This window comes from Peromyscus eremicus, chromosome 22 (genome assembly GCF_949786415.1).
Source record: "Peromyscus eremicus chromosome 22, PerEre_H2_v1, whole genome shotgun sequence".
Classification (NCBI taxonomy): domain Eukaryota; kingdom Metazoa; phylum Chordata; class Mammalia; order Rodentia; family Cricetidae; genus Peromyscus; species Peromyscus eremicus.
The window spans coordinates 35,229,213-35,251,424 of NC_081437.1; the positions used below are offsets into that span (position 1 = coordinate 35,229,213).

Below are 22,212 nucleotides of genomic sequence, written 5' to 3' on the forward strand. Positions count from 1 at the left end.
ATGGTAGAGGGCGGGCCTTCAGGGCCCCATGGAGGAACTGAAGGTCAAATTTGTAATCTTTCTGAACCGTGTGTTATTTTTGTTCCTGGGTTTGGGGACAATGGCTTGTTTCTGGAAAGCAAGCAGCCCCCCGTCCCACAAAGCAAACGAGGCCTCTGCCATCTTCCCGCCATGTTCCCGCCTCTCCTCCCACAAGCAGGATGTCAAATGTACAATGAAGGAAGCAGATATATCTGGTCCCTAACACCTCATCTCCTCCATCACTACTTGCCGAACCTGCCCACAGCGGCTCCCCACTTCAGAGTCTCCAGCTCACCACAAGAAGATTTCTTTAGCAGAGCCACAAAGGCTACCTCCAGGTAACACACCCTAGCCACCACACGGAGGAGATCCAATCCTATCTCATTTAATGTTGCTATGGCAGTGACCTGTCTCAGCCTAATCCAAATCAGAGTGTATGGCTCTGGGTGACTATGGAACAAGCCATGGGGTACTTTGTCCCTGTCCCCCGCCCCCCAATCCTCAGTGCTCCACACTAGCTGGGTAACTATAGCCCGGGGTTCTGTGACTGAAGAAAAGGACGGCGAACAAGCAAACAACTGTCATGGCGTAGAGTCACTACATGTCTGCTGGGACAAACCAACCTGCTCTGTCATCTCGGCAATCCAGAGACTGGGACCACTCCATTTTCTTGCCCTGGAGAGCTTTTAGTTTGGCTCAGGGGTGGGGGTACGGGGAAGCCTTTGGAGCTGGACGGAAATGAGGTCACAGTTGTGTGTGGGATTCCTCACAGACTTCCCTACCTCCACAGCTGGGTGCACAGCTGTACTTGCCTTTAAAAATCACCGGCTTGGCCTTGCATATTTTCAGCAAGTTGTCGGGAACAGACACTGGTTCACCGGAGGCCACCACCGGGAAGGTGACTGAAGCTGGCCCCACCAAGCCAGCCTGGGGCACGCAGGGTATGCCAGTACCTTCTAGAAACACAGCAAGTATATTAGTGAAACTTAGCAAATGAGGTATCTGTCCACAGTCCACCCGACATCTACTCACTGGACAAAACTGCTGCCTGGCCCAAGTCCCTGCTCACAAGACTTGTGAGCTCACCCAACTTCCCCACCAAGAGACACAGTCTTCTTTGGCACACAGGCCACAGAGTGGTAGAGAGGTTGCTTGTCCCTCCGCTATACCAGAGCCTGGCTGCCCAGAACCCCCTCACTCATCCACCTACCCACATGGGCACACTTGCACACTTGCACACATGCACACATGCTACCATCAGGCCACACCACCCAATTTTGGGGTTTGGGCAAGACTCCAGCCACTTACCATGCTTAGCTTTATTGCCACCGCCCTGAGGGAAGCCACCATCCGTGGTTGATTTAGACTCCGGGGACCACCCTTTGTGGCGTTTTTTGGGAGGCCCGGAGTTTGGCAAGATACCTAGACAATATTCAGAGCACGGTTAGGCCGCCATTGGGAACTGGAGTCAATAAAACTCTCCCCTGATTTGGAGAGCATTATCTGTTTTGTTTTCGTTTTATTTACAGAGCTGGGGCTCAAATCCAGGACCTTGTACTTGCTAGGCAGATGCTCTACCACTGAGCTACACCCCCAACCGCTGGTATTTTTTAAAACCACACAGCTTAGTGATGGATTTCAAACCTCTAGTCAAGGATCAAAGCAAAAGGAAACATCCTGTCACTTTTTATAAATGTTTTGCTCCAAGGTTGGGTTTAAGCTGCATCTTCTCCAAGTTTGAGTTCTTTGGGCTTTTAAAAGAGCCTAAATAATAATAAAATCTACTGAGAAAGTGGATCAGAAGGAGAGAAAATGCATGTAAAATGCTTAAACAAAACACTTAGCCAGGGACACATTGCCACCTCTGCCAGCATCAACAGCATCACCTACACAGCCAACGTTCAGTGCACCAGCACGGTGTTGCCACTGGAGGGCAGTACCGATCCACCTGCACACCCCCTTCCTCGCCTCCAACCCCACCCTCACTCCCACCCAATCTGGAAAGCTAATTTCGGATATTAAAAAGCAAGAACAGAAGCTGGACCCACAGGCGCTTGTGAGTCATCCCCGCCCACTCTAGATATCAACGTGCTCGTGACTCAAAACTATTCATAAATTAGTACCAATGGCTACCCTATTTTCTTTAAAAATCTGGACACAAATTTTCACATCTCTATGGCCCTGTCTCAACTTGCTGCCCTTTAAACTCACCTGGACACTTTAAAAACTATCTAGCCAAGCATGGCGGTGCGTACCTTTTATCCCAGCACCCGGAAGGCAGAAACAGGCAGATTTGTATGGAGTTCAAGGCTAGCCTGGTCTATGTAGCAAGTTCTAGGCCAGCCAGGGCTACACAGTGAGACTTGCCTTTAAACACAGACAAGCAAACGAAAACCTGCCTGCCTGAACGCAAGCCTATTCCGAGGAACTGGAGAAGCTCAGCACTGTGGAATGGGTCATTCTGATAACCGGGGCTCCTGGGTGATGAGAACCTACAGTCAGAGCGGAGCCCGGAGGGCTGAGGGTAATGTCTCCCTCAGCCTAGGCAGAGAACATACACAGACCTGGCTGTCCCTTCCTTCTGCCTAGAGCTACCACATGGGGCCCCTGAGGGCACAGGAAGAGCACACACCCTGTCACAAGCGCCCAGGTTATTCTGAGGCAGCAGCATTTTGAGAATGGCCGCTGTAGAGTCCCTTGAAAGGAACCTCAAATGCTACCTGTCTTCAGACTGACCAAAGTGGATGGAAACAAAGTCAAAACCAAGCAAACACAAAGGTAAAAGGACATGAACTACTTGGCTTAGGAAGAGCTTTCAGACCAGCAGGTGTCTTTGCCCTCAAAGGCAGGGCTGTCACCTCTGCATCAGGTGTCCCCCTCACCACACACTGGCCCCAGCAGCAGGGAAAGAGCTCTCAGAGACAGGACCTGGTTCCTCTCTGAAGAGGTCCCGAACTACAGGAGGGTGGGGCTGGAGCTGAGGATGCAGGAGAGATCTACAGGCATCCCTTTCTACTCTAAGTCAACCGGAAATGTCTCTACTGGGTTCTAAGCCAGAAGGTGGTCTCACAACATCACCAGGGACAACAGCATACCATGGTGTGAGCCAATTATTTCTCTGTCTCTAGAGGGAACCCTACTTGGCATTTTTTTTTTTGAGGTGGTTCATTATGCAGCTCACTCACTGCGGGACTTTTAGCTTCCTGTCCCCTCCTCCTGGGAGGACCAGCCCTCCTCTGAGACAAGGCTCCTATTTCCCGTCCTCCGCCAGGGGGCAGCATTTCGCCGAGAGCAGGCCTCACTCAATCAGGAGCAGTTTCTAGCACCCTGCTTTGGAGTGTCCCCAGGACAGCCAAGGCATGGTAACTCCCGACACATGCCTGTGCTCAACTCCGTGACCCAGGTCAGCCAGTGTCTCTGTCTTTCCCTCTGTCAGGCTCTCCCAGAACCAGGTGCTAGGGACTGCAAGGGACCTTCAAAAGTCAAAGATTAGAGTGGGTGGCTGGGACCCCCGCCAGGAGAGGGAGAGCAATGTGGGAGGGGAGTGATGGCCTTGATGAGCTCTAGAGGGCCATCTAACAGAGGTAAGGTGAGCACTGAGCCACAGGGCGGAGCCCAGACATCATGGTGAGGCCACCAAGGACGTGAACAGCTAAAGGTGGAGAATGAACTTCAAGGGACTAATTCTAGAAGGCCTTTGAGATCCCAGCAGGAAACTATTCCCCACACCTCCACAAAATAGGCTTGGAAAGTTCTAGACAAATCCTAAAGGAGCTTCTGTAGGCTACCTGCCCAAAACCAAGGTCCTAGGGCCCCCGAGACTGAGAGGATCTGGTGCATTGTTGTATGGGGTGAGGGCTAAGTGTCCACAGAGCTCAGGAAGATTCCGTGGACAGCAAGGGGCTCCCTGTCCTGATGACCAAGGGCCACTCTTCAGCCCTGCCCTGCACCCAGCACCCGGAGAAGAAACAGCCACCAGAGGACGGTGGGAGGCCTGAGGGAAGGGGTGGGAACTGATAGAAGTTCCAGAATGTGAAAGCCTGTCAAGACTCAGAGAGCCTTGGATTCATGGGGGTTCCTGGGGGGCGGGGGGCGTTGCTCCTTCAGCAAATGGCTACACAATCGACAGATCTGGGCCAGAGAAGCCTTCTGGCACAACAGAGGTGTAGTCCAGCCCAGGGTGCCTCTCTGGACCCATTTCTTCCTCAGTGCTGAAAATAAAACGCAGGCAAACACACTCTACCCAGGATCTGCAACTGCATCCCCAGGACGGACATTTCTAAGGGCCTTTCCAATTTAATGTCTCGGACCTAAGCTCCAGCTCAGCTGTGTACACACAGTTGGCATGGTGCATTGGGAGCGGGGGTTGCAGGGAGGGGAGGAGAGCAGAGAAGATTTGCTGTAGCATTCTTAGGGACGGCGTGGTGGGAGTCTGAGCACGGTCCCCAAGTCTCTTTGCCCCCTTTCCCCCCTCTCATTTATCACCTCCCCCAGGCATTAACGGGGCAGACTAATGGTGGGCTGACACTGACCACAGTAGCCAGTGTCAATCAGTGAGCTCCGGATGTGCAGCCACGGCACGCAGCCGCGGGAGATCCTCTTATTGTCCTGGGGTGGCATTCTTACCCCCCAGGACAGGAGGGGCAGCTGAAGAAGGCTGCAAGGTCCACTGCCTTACAAGACAGCGCTGGGCTCTGGATTCGTACGTGTCTGCTCTGACATCATCTTCTCCCGACACCCCCAATCTTCCTGACACCTGCTTCAAGGGAGGTCACCTGCCATCAGCACAGAGCCCTCACTGGCCCTCAGCACACACTCCTCACCAACACAGCATGAGACTCTGGAGCCTCCAGGTCCCATGTCCCCTCTGGAAGGGCTCCAGCACCCCCAGGACAGCAGCCCTACCTAAGCCTGAGGGACGAGGCGGGACTGACAGACCGCTCTTGGCCAGCTGTGGGTGCTTGGGGGACTCCTTGCCGTTGAAGACGGTGGGACCTGTGGCTGTGGTCCCTGAGGGGTGATCAGAGGCCAGTCCTGAAAACAGAAAGGATGGAAAGGGGTCAGTCATACCACAGGCCGCACCGGAACCAGGCAGACACACTAGCTCCGCGCTGGTGAGTCCCATCAAGAAAGCAGGTTTCTGACATGTTGATTCTGTCACAGACAGACACACACATGTACACACACACACACATGCACAAGCATTCACATGTACACATTTGCACACATTTGCACACACACACACACACACACACACAGATGTGCATACAGAAACACATGCACACCTGTGTGCACATTCTGGCCCATGTGGACATAAATGCACACATATGAATGCAAACTCACTTCTGATTTCACATGCATGTACCCATATGTACAAGTATGCATGCAGGAACATATGCATGCTTTCCTGCTCATACAGATAGGTGCACAGAAACATACTTAATAAACACACAAATGTACAAGGAACCAATATACACAAATACACGTATGCACACTTAGAAATACATGCATGTTCCTGCTCACACGTGAACATGTGAGGAGACATATGAACATGATATACATATGAACATGAACCTTCGGCTTTTACCCCAGAGGGTCTAGCGTGGGTAAGGGAAGGTCCAGGGGTGCATGTGTGGCGGGGACTTCCTAACCTGCAGCCCCACAACTGAGATGCTTGCTTCTTACCTTCCTCCGCCTCTGGAGTTCAGTTTGTATCAAAACACAGCGGAGAAGCCCGGCAGGTTGGCTGCCGACAGGGTCAGGGCTAGCTACTTAGGGGGTTCAAGGTTCCTAAGTCTTGAGACTAATGCTGGGGGCAACCGTGGTCTCTGGCGCCATGAGGAGGCCTATGCTGCCTGGAACTGTAGGAAGGCTTCCATGAAGTGGCCCGTGTGACAGCTACAGTGTGGTTCTGGGGCTGCTCAGTTTGTGACCTGAGACACACATTGTAGCTCTCCAAATTTCAATGTCCCCTCCATAAAATGGAGGTCATGATAGCAGCTGACAGAGCCACTGTGTGAAGGACCCGGGGGGTAGACATCCAGTGCATGGGACAGAGCTGGCACGGATCAAGTACCATGAGGGCCTGCTGTTGCTATAATCTCATTTAGTTCTTACAATCACCTTGTGAGCTAGACTGAAAAGGACACCCCCCCTGCCCCCAGGTTTATACATGGAGACACAGAGTTAAGTTCCAGGAATTAAGTGAACTGCACCATCATCAGCCAAGGATAGCAGCGCTGGTGTCTACACCAGGAGCTTGGACACCAAACTGAGGGTTCCCCAGTCCACAGTGGCAAAGGGAGTGAAGAGCCAAGACATAGAGGAGGAAGAGGACAGAGGCCAGCCTGTGGAAGGGAGTCTAGAGCCCCTGAAGGACAGCATGTCCCAGCGACAGTGACTGATGGGTCTACAGAGCCCAGGACACTGGTTTCACTCCCAGGGCAATGTGCCACACTGACTTTCTGGGCAGGAGGGATAAAAAACCATCAATGGCCTCCCAGAGTCCTTAGGAAAGCTGATGTCTCTGGACAACGAAAACCACACTTACTTACAGGCGTCATCTGTGTGGCTCAGGGCCAGGCGTATAAAACAGAAACACCTGGGGTACAAACTTGCCTCCCCTGAGTCCTCCTTGTGAGGTCCTGGGCAAGCCTCAGTCTCCATGGAGCCTTAATTTTCCAAACATTCCACTATTCCCAGGGCATGGCGAGCTTTAGTGAGATACATGCAGAGTATCTCACACTCATCATGGGATAAAGGACAGGAATCTAATCTCTGCCCCTCCTAGAAATCCACTTGAAATGCTGGCTTGATACTTAGCATCCACTGAACTCTGTATTGTGACTTGGGGATGCAGGATCCCAACACTGGGATTATCCCATTCCTTATCAAACAGAAGAGCAGGCAAGCTCTCCAAATGAAAGCCAACATGGACATGTTGCTAAAACTTGCAGATTCAAAGTGACATAGAACCACATCACACAAAGTGAAACTTACAAAATGGCACAGAACGACAAGACTCAAAGTATGCCCTTTATTTATTTTCTAGAATGCTGGCTCCTGGTGCATGGCATTAGCACCCGGGACACCCCTGGGTACTCTCACCTGCCTGTTGAGCTCCCACTGGAACGCTGGAGTTGGTCCCATGAACGGGCTCACCGGGGAAGGCAGTCAGAGACCCCGAGCTCTCCAGTGGTGGGAACAGGGCACTGGAGCAGGTGTTGGTGGAGTTCTGCCGACTTCTGAACTCTAACGGAGGCAAGAAGCACACATGAGGCTGGGTGGTGGTGGTGGCGCACGCCTTTAGTCCCAGCACGTGGGAGGCAGAGGCAGATGGATCTCTATGAGTTTGAAGCCAGCCCGGTCTACAGCCAGGATAGCCAGGGCTACACAAAGAAAGCCTGTCTCAAAAAAAAAAAAAACAAAAAAGAAGAGGAGGAAGAGGCAAAAGAGGAAGAAGAAAAAGAAGAGCAAGAAGGAAAAGAGGAAAAGGAAGAAGAAGGAGAAGAGGAAGAAGAGGAAGAGGAAGAAAAAGAAGAGGAAGACTAGGAAGAAGAGGAGGGAGAGGAGGAAGAAGAGGTGGCATCTAACTGGCTCTTAGCCAATAGCTGCAGAATGACTTCCTAGAGTGGAGCTGTCTACATGAGCATGGGGCATGTGAGCATCTATCTATAAAGGATGCCAGTGTCACACTAATCTGTTTCTGTGTGTTGCAGGGCAGAGATGCCGTGTTCCATAAATGGTTCCCTGCCAAAGGGTGGCTCTATCCTCAGACAGAGTAAGAGTGCCCAGCGGTGGAAACAAGAAATATACTTCATGCAACTGAGCTCTCTGAGCCCTGGGCTTAACATCCAAGAGACACAGGGTGACGCCCCCAGGTACAGACCGTCAGCCCCTCGCTCCTCCCCAACACCGTCCTCTCTTATAAATACTGCCTGCAGCAGCAGCTCTAACCTGTGAGCAGGATAGAGAGCTGGACCCACAGGAAGGCCAGCTTCATCCATAGGGTTCGGGACTGAGACTAGAGCATGGCAGGAACTTATTAAAGGGTCAGTATACAGTAAAGGAAGAAGAGAAAATGAGGGGGAGGGGAAGTGAGGAATAGCACTCAGGCAGTCCCTCACAACTGAGACCTCTTCCTTCCACTCAAAGACCCTGTGTGGAACATTCCAGAAGATGCAGAAAGGTAGGGGACAGAGAGACAGCTCTCCTGGACATTTCTGGAAAGTTCCTTCTCAGACACACTCCACCACCACCACCACCCCCAGGGCAGGCCTCAAAACCGCCAAAGCCTTAGCTGATAGGAGAGATACAGGGGAGACTAAGGAAGACCACGGTGCAGCCTTTTCCTAGGAAAGCCAGAGCCCAGCTCACCCCTGGGGACCGGCACCCAGAGTTGGTCTCTTTGGTCACAATGAGCAGAGCTCAGGGATGCAGAAGGTGGTGATGGTGTGGCATCCCTGTGACACTAGGGGAATCGTATCCTCTTGCTGGGGACCACCTTACACACTGAGGGGTTTTAGTAGTATTCTAGAGGCTAACAGCAGCCTGTAGACATGATGATCAAAAGCATCCCGAGGCAGTAAATGTCCCCTGGGAATAAAATCACTGTCCCTTATACCTACCAAAAAGAGGCTCAGCACTGGGTGACCCTCTGCTAGTGTTTGCCCCGTGGGGTACTTCTATCACACAGTAAGCTGACCGAGTGCCGCTTACACCAAGGAACATCTTCAGTGCCATGGACTTGCCCTCCTGCTACATACCACTGTCCAGAAGTCCCTCCTCCTCCCCTCCTAGCCCCACAATGCCCACTGGGGGTACATTCCCAGCTCCCCACCCCCTCCCCTCCAGATTCAAGCCCCGCCCCTCACCCGAGCCTTTCCAGCAAATCAAAGGCCCTTTGGTCAGTGCCCCTTGTGCGTTCCGGACCAGATAGTACTTGAGGTGTTTCTGTTTCTTGGGCTGCGTGCTCAGCTTCAGGTTGATGTGGTTGGAGAATTCGGTGAAGTAGCAGAAGCCTTTCTTCCCACAGCCAACACAGTTCCCAGAGAAACCTGGGCGGGAGGAAGCAAGCCATGAGCCTCTCTGTCTCCCCTTCCACTCCCTTCCAGCCTCGTCCTCGGTCACAGCTCATCAGGACTCTGAGCATTTGCACCCCCCACACCATCACTCAGAGAACGCCACAGGCATGGTCATCGGGCTGAGCAGTCAAGACTACCTTGCCTCGAACAGGAAGAAAGAGACTGGGCCACAGACGTGAGTGTGGGCAAGCATGGGACATTTCACCCTCTTGGGGGGGAGCATATTGAAAATTCCATGTGCTTGAATGTAGTCCACACACACACACACAGTGGAATTTTATCCAGCCACAAGGAAGAACACAATTGTATCATTTGAATGGGGGGAAGAAAATGAATGGAAATAGAGATCATTATGTTAACAGTGAAATAAGTAGACTCAGAAAGACAAACATCGCATGCTTTTCTCTCATATGCAGAATCTGTATTTTAAACATATGTGTATGTATATAATTCTGTATGTGGATGGGTGTGTGTGTATATATATATGTACATATGCATATATATGTACACATGGGGCTTTAAAAGAGGGGGAAGAGGAATAAGAGGATAATGAGGGAAGAAAGACAAAATATTACCTATTTTCTCTGATATTCAAAATCAGGATTTTCTCATATAAGTATATGTGACTTATATGATCTATACTTATACACATAATACACATCACTTTAGATACATAACAAAGGGGTACCATTCAGAGAAGGAAGGGAACTAGCGGGGGGGGGGGGGGGTGGAGGAGGGATCAGGAAGGGTAGCTGGGCACAAATATGAGCAAAAGACAAGATAGACACGCAAGAAAACGTCATAATAAAACCCAATGCTAAGAAGTAACAAAGAAAAAGCCGTACACAGAGCTCACTTTCAAGGGCCAGAAAAGGCCTATTCAGTCAGTCAATCAGGCAGATCAAAAAATACCAAATACAGCCGGGCAGTGGTGGCGCTCGGGAGGCAGAGCCAGGCGGATCTCTGTGAGTTCGAGGCCAGCCTGGGCTACCAAGTAAGTTCCAGGAAAGGCACAAAGCTACACAGAGAAACCCTGTCTCGAAAAAAAAAAAAAAAATACCAAATACACGGTGGGGACCCTGGGAGTGGGACCTAAAGTTCAGCAGCCAGCAGAGTGGAGACACTGTTCAAGAACACGGCTGTGTCAGGGCAGGTCATCTTCCTGCTTCGATAGACAGGCCTCTCCGCCAGCTTGTGGCCCTGTGCAGGCCACCTGGGGAGTGAGAGAAACCTCCTCCTATGAGCTATGGACATGCAGAGCATGCATTTGAAAGGCTCTCTACAAAACACGAAGGTGACCAACAGGCCCCAGGCCTTGGTTAAGACAAGAGACCGGTAACAACTTGACCTCTCCATGTGACCGCTGCTCCTGTGTAAGCCATCCCAAGACAACCTTGCTCTGTCCATGGCAGGCCTGGCTCCTGTGAGTCCAAGGTCCTGGGTCAAGGGAGACCCTGAGGCAGAGCCACACTGACTTCCTTTATCATACCTGGTGCTTGGTGGTCTCCAGAGGTCATTTTGCATGAGGCTAGAAAAGCCACACATCTCAATATATCAGCACTGCTCATATACAGGTTGTCCCGGGGGGACTCTGGCTAGTATTCAGAAGACTTCCAGTAGGTAAGGTGAAAGTTAAAAACACTGCCCCAGAGAAGTCTCCACGCTGCACAAAATCTCCAACCTGCATTTTAATATTCTACAAAAGGCCTTAGAAACGAGGGAAAATTTCAGCCTGGCTGGGATAGGTACAGAGTACTTAGTCATCCGAATCCGATTCATGCTGTACCAATGTGAACAGGTAAGGCAGCTCGGATGTGGGCAGTGCTGAGTGGGACTTGGGGGAAGCTAACGTGCACACGGTGGCCGGGGACACTGTACCATTCACTGTCAAGTACAGAGGGCACCCGGCTTAACTGATCCCATTGCCAGTCACCACGGAAAACAAAACATTCCTGTGAAATCAGCAGGAACAGAGACACAGAGAACGGCGTTTACCTGCAACCCAAGGGTGAAGTCCAGATCCACAGGCCCCAAAGGCTGTGGAATCTTCCACCCATCTCTAGTTACATCTTCCCCTCACTGAGACAAGGCGCCTCTTAACCCACCTACTCCAACTACCCCTACCCCGCCCCTGCCTCAGTTTCTTCCTCTGCAAACCTCCTACCCATGTCCATCCCTTCCTCGGTACTCGGCTCCTGGACTCAAGAGAGGGGACTGGCACTTTCCCAGGCTCACTCACTCATCTTGCTCAGAGTCCTGGAAGGTGCTCAGCATCAAGGAAATGTATGTCTTGTCCCCCATAACTCTTCCTGCCCTTCCAAAGGGCCATGCTTTGGTGGGACAGCATACACGTGGGGATGGATCGATGTAAGCACACGTGTGCTGATGGAGAGCACCACATAACAACATTGCCAAGAAGGTAAGAAAGAGAGGGATAATTAACCAATTGATTAATAATAAACACTGCTATTTATTCACTGGCCTCCAACTTAGGAACCCTAAGACACACACAGCCCAACTGGCGCCCAAGAATACAACCCAAAAAAATGTCCTGGGTTCCTGATGAGAAATTCTAAGCCTGAGTGTAGAAAAGACATGGATCAAGACACGGGACCTTCAAAGTCAAGGACGCTGAGAGACCAGCTATCCAGGCTACAAACCATGTACATGGGACCCTTGTGGTGTCAGCCACCATCCCAGCAGGGAAGTGACTTCAGCCATGTGGAGCGGTCCTCCCTGGTGACTCTGAGGTGAAAGGATGCTGCTCCTGGTCCAGCTGCACAGCGGACAGTTGGACAGTTACAGACAGCAAGCAGACCACAACAGTAAAACCTTCCAGCTGGGGACATAGCAGTCCCAAGAGGCAGCTGGGGGATGAGCAAGGAAGCCAGGGTGAGCGCCCAGGACCTAGCCTGGAGGAAAGGAGTGGTACAAACCATCAGCTGAGCAGCAGATGTCATCCTAAGACTTCGGGAAACCCCTTGAAGGGCAATGAACACTTTCAAGAAAGGGTACAACACGGAGCCATAGCTTTTGGGAATCAACCTCGGGCCTGAGAAGTTTATATAAGTCTCATCAGCAAAGGAGATATCAGGACTAAAGATTCAGACTCCTGCTGGGAACAGAGGCCAGAAAGGGAGGGACTATTCTTCCCACCCAAAGTGACCTGTACAAATAACCCTCTTCTAACCACCTGAACACCCTGGCTGGGATCATCCCGTGGATCTGATTTGGCAACTAGAGGGTTATCTATTTAAGCATCACATGCCCAAATGGACGCTGCACGTGCAGGCCGCTGTGTGAAACATGCCCACCTATGGAGAAGAAGCCCCTGACCGCCTCTCCCATGCAGCAAGCAAGCAGGAACACAGAAGTCAACAGGACCCGGGTTCAAGTCCTGACTCAAGTTTATCGGGCAGGTTCCTACACATCTCTGAGCTTCATTTCCACCATCTGCAAACGCCACGACAGGAGCTGGTATTTATTGCATGGCCACCATGTGTCAAGCTGCGTGTGTGAGCTCTTTATGTTACCAGCGTCTACCACTCCCCTTTGAAGCTCATGAACCCCGCAAAATAACCCATGATGTCTCCAGTTTACGGGTGAGGGGATCAAGGCGTGGAGGAGTGACTTACCCACGGCCTGGGGTGGTGGTGGGCGGCTGAGCCCCGCTTTTCTTAGTCGGCTGTGCCATCTCCTCCACAAAACCGCCCCATAGGAACACTACAAGGGTTAAGGTGTCTCCTGGATAGCTAACCTGTCCCTGACTCGGAGAGTCATGTCCTCTCTCCTTCCGCTTAGACTCAGTGGGAGCGAGGAGATGGTAGGCGGCAAGAGATAAGAAGGAACTCTGCTCTGGGTTCCCGCCGCCCAGTCACAGAAGACAGAAGGGAAGACAGGGATAAACGCCGCAACGTCCTTCCAGGACTGAAGCGACCTGATTCTTCCCGGAAGCTCCCACCATGGGTTCTTTTGGACTTGGTAGGTGGTGTCTAAGCACACAGCGTTATGGCTTGGTGGGGGGGCAGGGTGGGAGGGCAGGTCAGGGGTGAGGAGGGGTGGGGGAATGTCTAGGCTTGTTTCCAGGATTACTTCCTTTGCAGAGAGAGGGTCTCCATCATCCAACCGTCAGGAATGGGCTGGACTCCCGCTAACATCTGACTTTTCTTAATGAGTCACCATCAAAAGAAGAGCTCTTGGCTAGCCCTGCGGGAGACAGGAGTGGCCACGAAACCCACGTTCCCTGTCACATTTGCGGATGTGAGCGTGTTCTGACCACAAAGGAGGGAGCAACAACTTCTGAGTTTCACCTTGAAGTTTGGGACAAATCCCAGTCCCGTGCGGGAACGCTCTACTTGTGTGGAGGAAGCAAGCAAAGCTGAATCAGATAGACACCAACCAGATGAGATACAGGCCAAGGCAAGCTGTTGGGGTACAATGTGGAGGGCCTGGAATTTCTATCAGAACATCATTGCTTTTGTAGGTCTTATATTCAGCTCAAAACTCATTCATGCCTCAGTTTCTTTTATGATAAAAACCAGTTATATGTGAGACTCCCAGAGAGCTTACAATCATTGCCTTACCTTTAGAAGATTTCTTTGTTTCTTTTTTTTTTTTTTGCTTTTCGAGACAGGGTTTCTCTGTGTAGCTTTGCGCCTTTCCTGGAACTCACTTGGTAGCCCAGGCTGGCCTCGAACTCACAGAGATTCGCCTGGCTTTGCCTCCCGAGTGGTGGGATTAAAGGCGTGCGCCACCACCGCCTGGCTATTTCTTATTTTTGTTTACGTGTGTGCATACATGTTGTGGGGGGGGATGTCTTATGTTGCAGGTACCCACACAGACCATTAGAGGATATTGCATCTCCTGGACCTGGAATGGGTACTAGGAACTGAACTCGGTTCCTCTGGAAAAGCAGCAAGCCCTCTAAACCACTGAGCCATCTCTGCAGCCCCTAACTGCCTTATTCATAACTCTACCAATATTTCTTAAAACTATGCGTTGGAAGGGAGAGAATAAAGGAGAAGGGACACATAGTTTTAAGAAGACAAGAGCTGAGGATGTACCTCACGAGGCAGAGTGTCTGCTTGCTGTGTGTGACGCATTGAGTTTGATCCCAGCATTGCATAAAATTAGGCACAGGGATGCACACCTGTGTCCCAGCATGGGAGGGGGAGGGGGAGGGAGAGGAGGGGAGGGGAGGGGAAGGAGAGGGACAAGATGGAAAAGGAAGACCAGAAGTTCAAGGTCCTCTGCAGCTATATAGTATGTTTGAAGCCAGACTGGAACACGTGAGACTGTGTCTCAAAATATAAACACATATTAAAAACGCTAATGAGAAGAAATAAATCAACCAAATGCTGGAAGAAAACTTTGATTGGGTCTTGAGTTTAATAAACCAACGTTAAAAAAAAAAAGAGTATAGGATAACATCTGAACTCACTGAGTATTTAACAATATTAAAGAATGCTTAAACTTTTTAGATAGGGTCACGGCTCTGGCTTTCCACAAAACTGTCCTTGTCTTTTAGAGACAGACACACACGGGAATAACTTTAGATGAAGTACATGGGGGGTGGGATTTGATTCCAGATAAGCCCGGCAGGGAGGAGTCACCAAGCACCTGCTTGCTGCACCCCACACGGGGAGCCGCTGAAGACAGAGGACATGGGGGTCTTCTGCTCTCTTTCCCCTCTGTGTTTCAAGGCCAAAGGTGGCTTCCCAGCTTCTGTCCTGCAGGACCCAAAGGAAGGCCCAGCTTCACACATCTCTCCGAGTGTCCATACCATGGTTCCCTAAACCAGGACTACATCATCTGGGTTCAAGATCCAAGTCCTCCCAGATGCTGCCTGGGGGACCCTCTGATAGTCTATGCCTTCTGGGTGTCACATATGAACGCTAGATGACAGTGTCTCTACCTTGCTTGTTATTTCAACGTCCTGGGACAGTTTCAGGCCCGTGAGTCTTCAATAAGATTAGTGTGTTGCTGCTACCACTGTTATTACTGTTTTCCAACTAGAAAATGTTTACTAATCTTTCAGGGCCTAGCTTGAACTTGGCTGCCACTAAAACACCCTCCCATCACCAATAGTCCATGTTAACACCTTGGTAACTTTCTGAGGGCACAATGCGCCCACAAGACTGGGTACTAGGTTTGCTGGCATGCTTATTTTCTACTGACTCTATGGACCCCATGGACCAAACTGTTTCCGTTCGCCTGTGTCTCCACACCAACCCAGGAGCTTCCGGTGGAAGGGTTCACTTCCCAGGTATATCTAAACACCAGCCTTCAGTTTGACCTTCTACATTCAATAAACGCGTGGATCATTTGCCTGTTAACTAAACAACAGACTCATTTGCTTCTAAGAAATGAGCAGGCTAGGAAGAGAGACGTTTTCTTCTCTGAGGGCTAAGGGATTGGCCAACTTAGATTAATTATTGGCAACAACGGCAAAAGCTGAAGACCACACCTAGTATTGTAACCTTTCGATTTTCTCAGACAAAATCCCTCAACAGCCTCAGAGTTGCTAGAACAATGTTCCTAGAGGCTTTGCCTCCCCGGGGATGATCCACAGACCCAGTTTTATGGATCACTAAACAGGGCTGAACCTGGTTCCTTCCTGCAGGAGCTGCGGAGACCACCTTGTCCTAGGCGGCCACCCAGGTTAACAGCAGGAAACCGAAACAGTGTGAAGTGTCCAAGCTGAGAGCATAAAGTTGCGTTCAAAGGAGAAGGCGCAGCTATTTCCAGGCGGCCCTTGTTCCTCATTCCCGATGGCTTTTTGCTAGCAATTAACCAAGTGCCTTCCTGGGCACTTTAGGAGGGGCCAGACGCTCAGGGGCTGGAGAAGAAGGAGCTGGAAGATCCCTGACTCCAGGGCTCAACAGGCAGAACCTCCCTGATTTACTGCCCCAGTAATTCCCTTGCAGTCACAAAGGGGTGGAATTCAGACAAGCCCCCCCGCCCCCGCCCCACCTCATCCCACCCCACCCCACCCGCAGATCAAAAGACAGCTGTGTGACGCACCACAGTCAATACGGGTTCTACGTGCTCCCGGTGAGCCAACTCCAGCACAGTCCCAGGGGTTCCGCCGGCTTCTTGGGTAATTTTCCAGGGTTAGTCTTAGAGAGCTGATCTCAGTAAGTGTACAGACCTGCCTTAGGGTCCACCCCCACCCCAAGATGTGTTTCCCCGTCCTGGGTGCATTCATCTGCCTGGTTTGAGACTTTACACACACTGTGACCCGCCCCTCAAGTCTGGAGACAGGAACAGTTCCTTTTCTTCCTGATTCCCACTCTCTCCCACCCCCGTCCCTCAAGCCCTTCCTCTGCAGTGAGTCCCGTGTCCCCATCCCCCCCCCCCTGGTTTGGGGCCATAAGAACAAAAAAACTGGATGTTTGAAAGGCCGAAACCCATGGAGAATACAGAAGAGGCTGTGAACTGTCTGGATCCGTCAGTTTGTACCAGGGATCCTCGCTTCTACGGCGATAAGACTCCGCGTGGAAACGGACCACTGCCATGTCATTCCATACCCAGTTCTCCAAAGAGATGAATGGCCAAATCCAAAGTTGCCAGACAGGAACAAACTGCCCAAAGCCATGACATGGATCCAAAGCCCTCTCTACTGCATGCCAAACCAACCCTGTCCAGACCTCCTGTCTCTCAGTGCTAGCTGGCGTCTTCCTTGATGCTGCCGCACAGGAAGGGAACATGGTACACAGCAAGAGCATAATAATGCCATCTGAGCAAGAGAAGGTCAGGCATGGCCTCAACGTCACAATGAGCCATCAGGGTCTTAGTGGGCCAGGCATCGGGCAGGTTCCCGTGGCCAGAAGAGAAAGCCACGACCCCGACGGAACCTTGACCACAGCAAAAGCACAGTGTGTAAGGAGAGAACTCGGAGCCTCAAAGGCTTGAACTTGGACCCCTGACATCTTCTTTACTCTCATGACTTAGGACAAGTTCATGAACAAGCCTAAGCTCCCCTGCAGAATTGTGACAGACACCACCTCTCCAGAGGGAGCCATAAATCACAGCAGAAGGTGGTTAGAGATTCTGGCAATCACTCAGATGTGACCAGCTTGAGGCAGGGACACACACACACACACACACACACACACACACACACTCACACACACACACAGACATATACATACATACACACACACACACACACACACACACACACACACACACACACTCACACACACACACACATGCACGCACACATGCACATGCATACACGGACTCACTCTCCTGCCCCCTGCCTATTAGTTCCTAAAAGTACCTGGTTCAGGGTTTATAAGCCTTTTCTCATCCCGACAGGCAAAAGAAGGTTTGAACAGCTAAGTATGAAAAACCCAGTATTAAATGGTGGGCTGTCTAGGGGGAAGCAATCAGTCATTTTTTTAAATGTATGTATGTAGGCATATGTGTGTGTGTATCTGTGTCTGCGTGTGTGAAGGCCAGCAGTCAACCTCAGTTGCCATTCCTAAGGAACTGTTCAGCTGGTTTTTTGAAATATCTTCGGTTTGAAATCCAGCTCAACTGGCTGCCCAGCACGGCTCAAGGACCTGTCTGTCTGGGGTTATGATGAGCACGGCCATCAGACCTGCCATTTTACATGGCTCCGAAAGACCAACCGAACTACCTCCTAGTCCCAACCAATCATATTTTTAAATAATTCCCTTTTTTTTCTTTTATTCCATAAAGAAATGCACACACACAAAGAAAGATGTAGGACACCAAACATCCAGGTATTCTGTCTCCGGCAGCTGAGGCCTCCCTTCCTCTGCCCCGCCCCAGAGCAGACAGTCACAGAGAAGCCAGGAGAACTCACCAAGGAGGGCATTGTGGCCATTGTCGTCAGGCAGGAACCTCTTGTCCACCGCGCACACCAGGAGGTGGTCGGGCAGGCTGGGAGACTTGGCCCCAACCAGGAGGAAGCCTGCAGGGACCTCAATGGGCTCTTTGGAAATGGAGACGAGACGCAGGTCCTTCCCAGCCTGGCAGAAGCCTAGAAGGGGTAGACAGGGCTCACACACTGTCCTGAGACACCCCAAAACCAAGGGCCTGGGGGTCACAGGAGCACCAAACAACACCCTCGTCTCTGGGTTAGGGCTTGACGTTAATTACATCTGACACAAGACAAAACCCTCCCAGGGTGAGGGTTGTCTCATCTCTCACCTACTATACTTTATGGGGCTGCAGAATGGGTACATTCGGGAGGGGGGCCAGAGCCACGCCTCCTCAGCTTCCCCTGTGGGAACGTGAGGTCCGTGGCAGAACGAGCCTCTCTACACCCCCTTGAACTTTCATATTGTAAAACTTCTAAATATATTTCCTACGTGGAAAATAAGTTGTCAAAAGTATCTGAGAAAAGGAAAAACAGAAGGAAACGGCCGTGGTTCTTGAGGCTTTCTCCAGAGTCATGTTCTAGCTCAATGGTTCTCAACCTTCCTCACGCTGTGGCCCTTTAACGCCGCTCCTCATGCTGTGCTGAGCCCCAACCATAACACTGTTTTCATTGCTACTTCATAACTGTAACTTTGCTACTGTTGTGAATCGTAACGTAAGCATCTGTGCTTTCCAGATGGTCTTAGGTGACCTCGATGAAAGAATCGCTTAACATCCGCAAAAGGGGTCTCGACCCACAGGTTGAGAACTGCTGTTCTAGGGTGAGCTAACATCACGGGCTTTCTGCACTGTCAACCATCAGAGAGATGCAGGATCCCCACTCCATCCCAGGAGCCAACTTTGGGCCCCTGCCACCCTTCACAAGCTCCCCTTTCTTTGGCTGCCCCAGGCTGTCTGCCCCGGTCCCTTTCTCCGGCTTTCTCTCAGCCCAGCAAGCAGCCCACCTCCAGGGCAGCTGGAGAATATGGGCTGGGGCAGTCTGGGTCTACTGCAGCAACATAGAAATCCTGTGAAAGCCCCTCTAGTGACCACGAATCTCACCGTCCCCCTCTGGGGACTGTCTCAGAACTGTACTGACTGACGTCTGTGTCCCAGTAACGTCAGCTGGCACTCAGGGTCAGGGGTAGGGGTCAAGTTCAGGCCTCTGAGTGCAGAGGGCATTGGCGACTACCCTGATCACTTTCCAGCCTCAGCCCCTCACCAATCCCAGGCCCTGCCTGAATGTCCTGCTCAGCCGCCTGCGGCTCCCAGGCAGCATGCATCTCAGCCCTACCTTTGCCACACTGTTTCCTCTGCGGTTTCCAATCTCCCCTAAACCTCAGTAGTCTCCTGTCTAACTCCTACCAATCCTCTAAAACCCAGAGGAAGGTCACCCTTCTCCGGGAAGCGTTGCCAAAACCCTGCCTGCATCTGGAGTTCCCCTCAGCTCCCGTGCTGCCAACCTTGCCAGCCACAGAGGGGGCATAAAGCATCTGTCTCCCCAGATAACACCTCCCCCTCACCACCCACCCCGAGTTCTCATCTCTCATCTCTGAACTTCCAGAACGTGGGCTCGATAAGTTCATTGCTTATAATTATAGTCGTGATGGACAGGTCTTGGTTCAGGGAGTAATGGGGTCTAAATTGCGAACTTGCAGGCCTCCCCAGGTCCAGAGCATAAGCTCTCGAGACTGTACTGAGACGCTGCTGTCCCCAGCATGCCTTGCCTCTGTTCCTTGTCAGCTAAAAAGACACCACTGCCCCAATTCCCGGACAATGCAGATACGTTCCTCTCACAGCCAAGAACTGACGGGCATGAGAAGTCATTCCTAACCTATTCCAAATCAAGTACACGGCAAAGTCAACTCCAGTAAGGAAAGTATATTCTAATTTCCAAACCACGGACCCAAAACAATGAAGATTGGACCCCAGGCCATTTTTACTACTTATAGTGGCCTAGCGGCTGGGGCTCACTCTCAGCCTCCTGTAGCCTGTGTGGGGACACAGGTCCAGCTCACATCTCAGGGGAAAAGGAGGCTATGGCCCAGCTGCGGATTCTGACGGGGGAGGGGGGTTTACAGTGTCTTACCATCCGTGGTGCAGCACCCTTCGGGAGGAGGGGGCAGCTGGTAGGCATTTGAAGGACTACTGGGTTCTAACCCCCCTTCTCCCTCATCCTCTTCTTCCTCGTTGTCCACCCGGCCACCACCTGCACATGGGAGAGAAGAGTGATGAATTTTAAGGAAGCTGCTGTGGGGCCTCAGAAGACTCCTCCAGGGCCTTTCCCTCCACTGGAGCTATACGCTCAACAAAGACATGGGGCCTGGGGGGCTCATCACACAAAGGAGGCGTGCACCCCTCTAGGAAGCACTCAGTCAACCCTTGCTGCTCTGTAACTCAGTAGTCCTTAGCAACACTTGGAAGCCGGGCACTCGGATCCTTCTGTACCGGAAGGAAACGCGAGGGCTCTCTCAGGGAGGATGCGTCCCCAAGACCAAGGTGCACACAGACTCAGGCTCAAGTTCACGTCCCTTCTAGCCACGACAGCTGCCTATGTCTGCCCAGGTGTGGGGGAGTTGCTCTGGATACGGAAGCTCGCTAAGGCCTGAACACGGAGCCTTGACACAGCCCAGTAGGCATTCCAAAAACCTTCGTGTGAGACCGTGACACATGTAGTCCCTATTACAGACAAGGAACCTGGGGCTGAGATGGAGTCGCTGGCCCTTAGCTGTTCGACAGCCTGTAGGCAAGCCTGTGGGCCTGCAGGTGCCCCTGGTGTTCTCACAAACTGAAGTAGCATGCACGGCCTCAATACTGCATGAGGGAGCTGCTGAGCTATACATGAGTGTTCATCCAAAGAATGCATATATTCATTGCTCGAAACGCAAACACACACACACACACACACACACACACACACACACACACACTCATGTGCGTGCACATTCCAGAAAATTCTAGAATAGGGCCAGGCATGCTGTGGCTTTAGGAAAGGAAGAACAGCAAATGCGGAACTGGGGGAGGGGGGACGCCTTGGCCATGAGCACCTCCCCTCGATGTGCTTAGCACTGTCTTCCGGGGCTCCCAGAGGACTCTGCTCTCATTGGTCTAGCACCCAGCAAGGTTCTCAGTGCAGGAGCCATGCTGAAGAGAGAGCCGCCCCACTGTTCAGGCCTTACCCACTGTTGGGGAAAGCAGAAGGGTCACAAAAATTAACTTGTTTCAAAGGTGCTGATATTTAGTCTTTCCAATGTCTTCTCTCATAGTGTTTGGGGTAAAAATACTTCTCAGTGTGTCTTTAAATTTCAAGTACTAAACAGCACGAAGATTTCCTCGTGGGAAGGGTCATTGTAAACGGTCTTAAATACACAGCAGCGAGACACGGCTGTCTCCTCGCTTTTTGTTTCCCTGTCTCTTGCTGCTGGCTTGTTTTATATCTCCCTACTGTTCTCGTACTTGTCCCTAACGTCTCCTCCCTCCATCCGAAGGTTTTAAGTTGACAGATAAACGATGCGTTAATGGAAAAGCCTAGACCACAGCTCCAGCAAGTCAAGTTTCAGGACTTAGATGGCCGCTGCCTGTGTGGCCACAGGACGGTCAATTAACCTCTCTGTGCAAAAATGAGCTGGTTACAAGGTAAGCCCTAAGGTCACTGTGATTTGTGATGTTCTAGAAAATGTGGCGCCTCTGATTGGCACCGGGTTTTCTACCTGTGATTTAGCTGTACAAGCTACTGGGGGCATAACTTGACCAGGACCAAGACCTTGAGGAGGAAATAACAACTCTGCCCTTCTTGGTGCCCTGGACCTTGTGAATGCAAAGGATCAATACCAAGTGGCGGGAAAGCCGTGGAGAGATTACACAAGATGAACACACAGAGGGAAAGGAGTGATCCCAGCAGCTCATCTTGGCGTCTTCCTGTGCTTACAGTAGGCACAGTTTGTCCCCTCCAGGGGGTCTCAGGGTCCCGCCAATCTCCAGACATTGGCACCAGAGCAGAAGGCACAGTCCACATGGGGCTCTGATCTAGCTCTTCAGAGACCCAGAGAGTGGCACAGACACCAGCCTTGGAGTGGACATTCACACAAGATTCCCCAACAGCTAAAACAAACGTCCCCAAAGCCAGAGCCGTGGATCAGCCCTCGGTTCACAGGGACCGGGCTATGCATTATTCTGCTAAGCCCAATGAACAGACATTCCAGCACACTTAGAAAGA

The 22,212-nt window shown here is 51.4% G+C and overlaps 1 protein-coding gene across 1 annotated transcript in view; it reads right to left on the reverse strand.

Moving 5' to 3' along the window:
* The window catches only part of Greb1 (growth regulating estrogen receptor binding 1), a 69,148-nt gene that overhangs the window by 43,895 nt on the left and 3,041 nt on the right, over positions 1–22,212 (reverse strand). The window contains exons 2-8 of the mRNA XM_059248189.1: positions 20,086–20,205; positions 17,941–18,117; positions 8,895–9,077; positions 7,129–7,272; positions 4,927–5,055; positions 1,330–1,443; positions 834–977 (exon numbers count right to left, since the gene is read on the reverse strand). Of these exons, the coding sequence (XP_059104172.1) occupies positions 834–977; positions 1,330–1,443; positions 4,927–5,055; positions 7,129–7,272; positions 8,895–9,077; positions 17,941–18,117; positions 20,086–20,205 (1,011 nt within the window). The remainder of the gene's footprint in view (positions 1–833; positions 978–1,329; positions 1,444–4,926; positions 5,056–7,128; positions 7,273–8,894; positions 9,078–17,940; positions 18,118–20,085; positions 20,206–22,212) is intronic.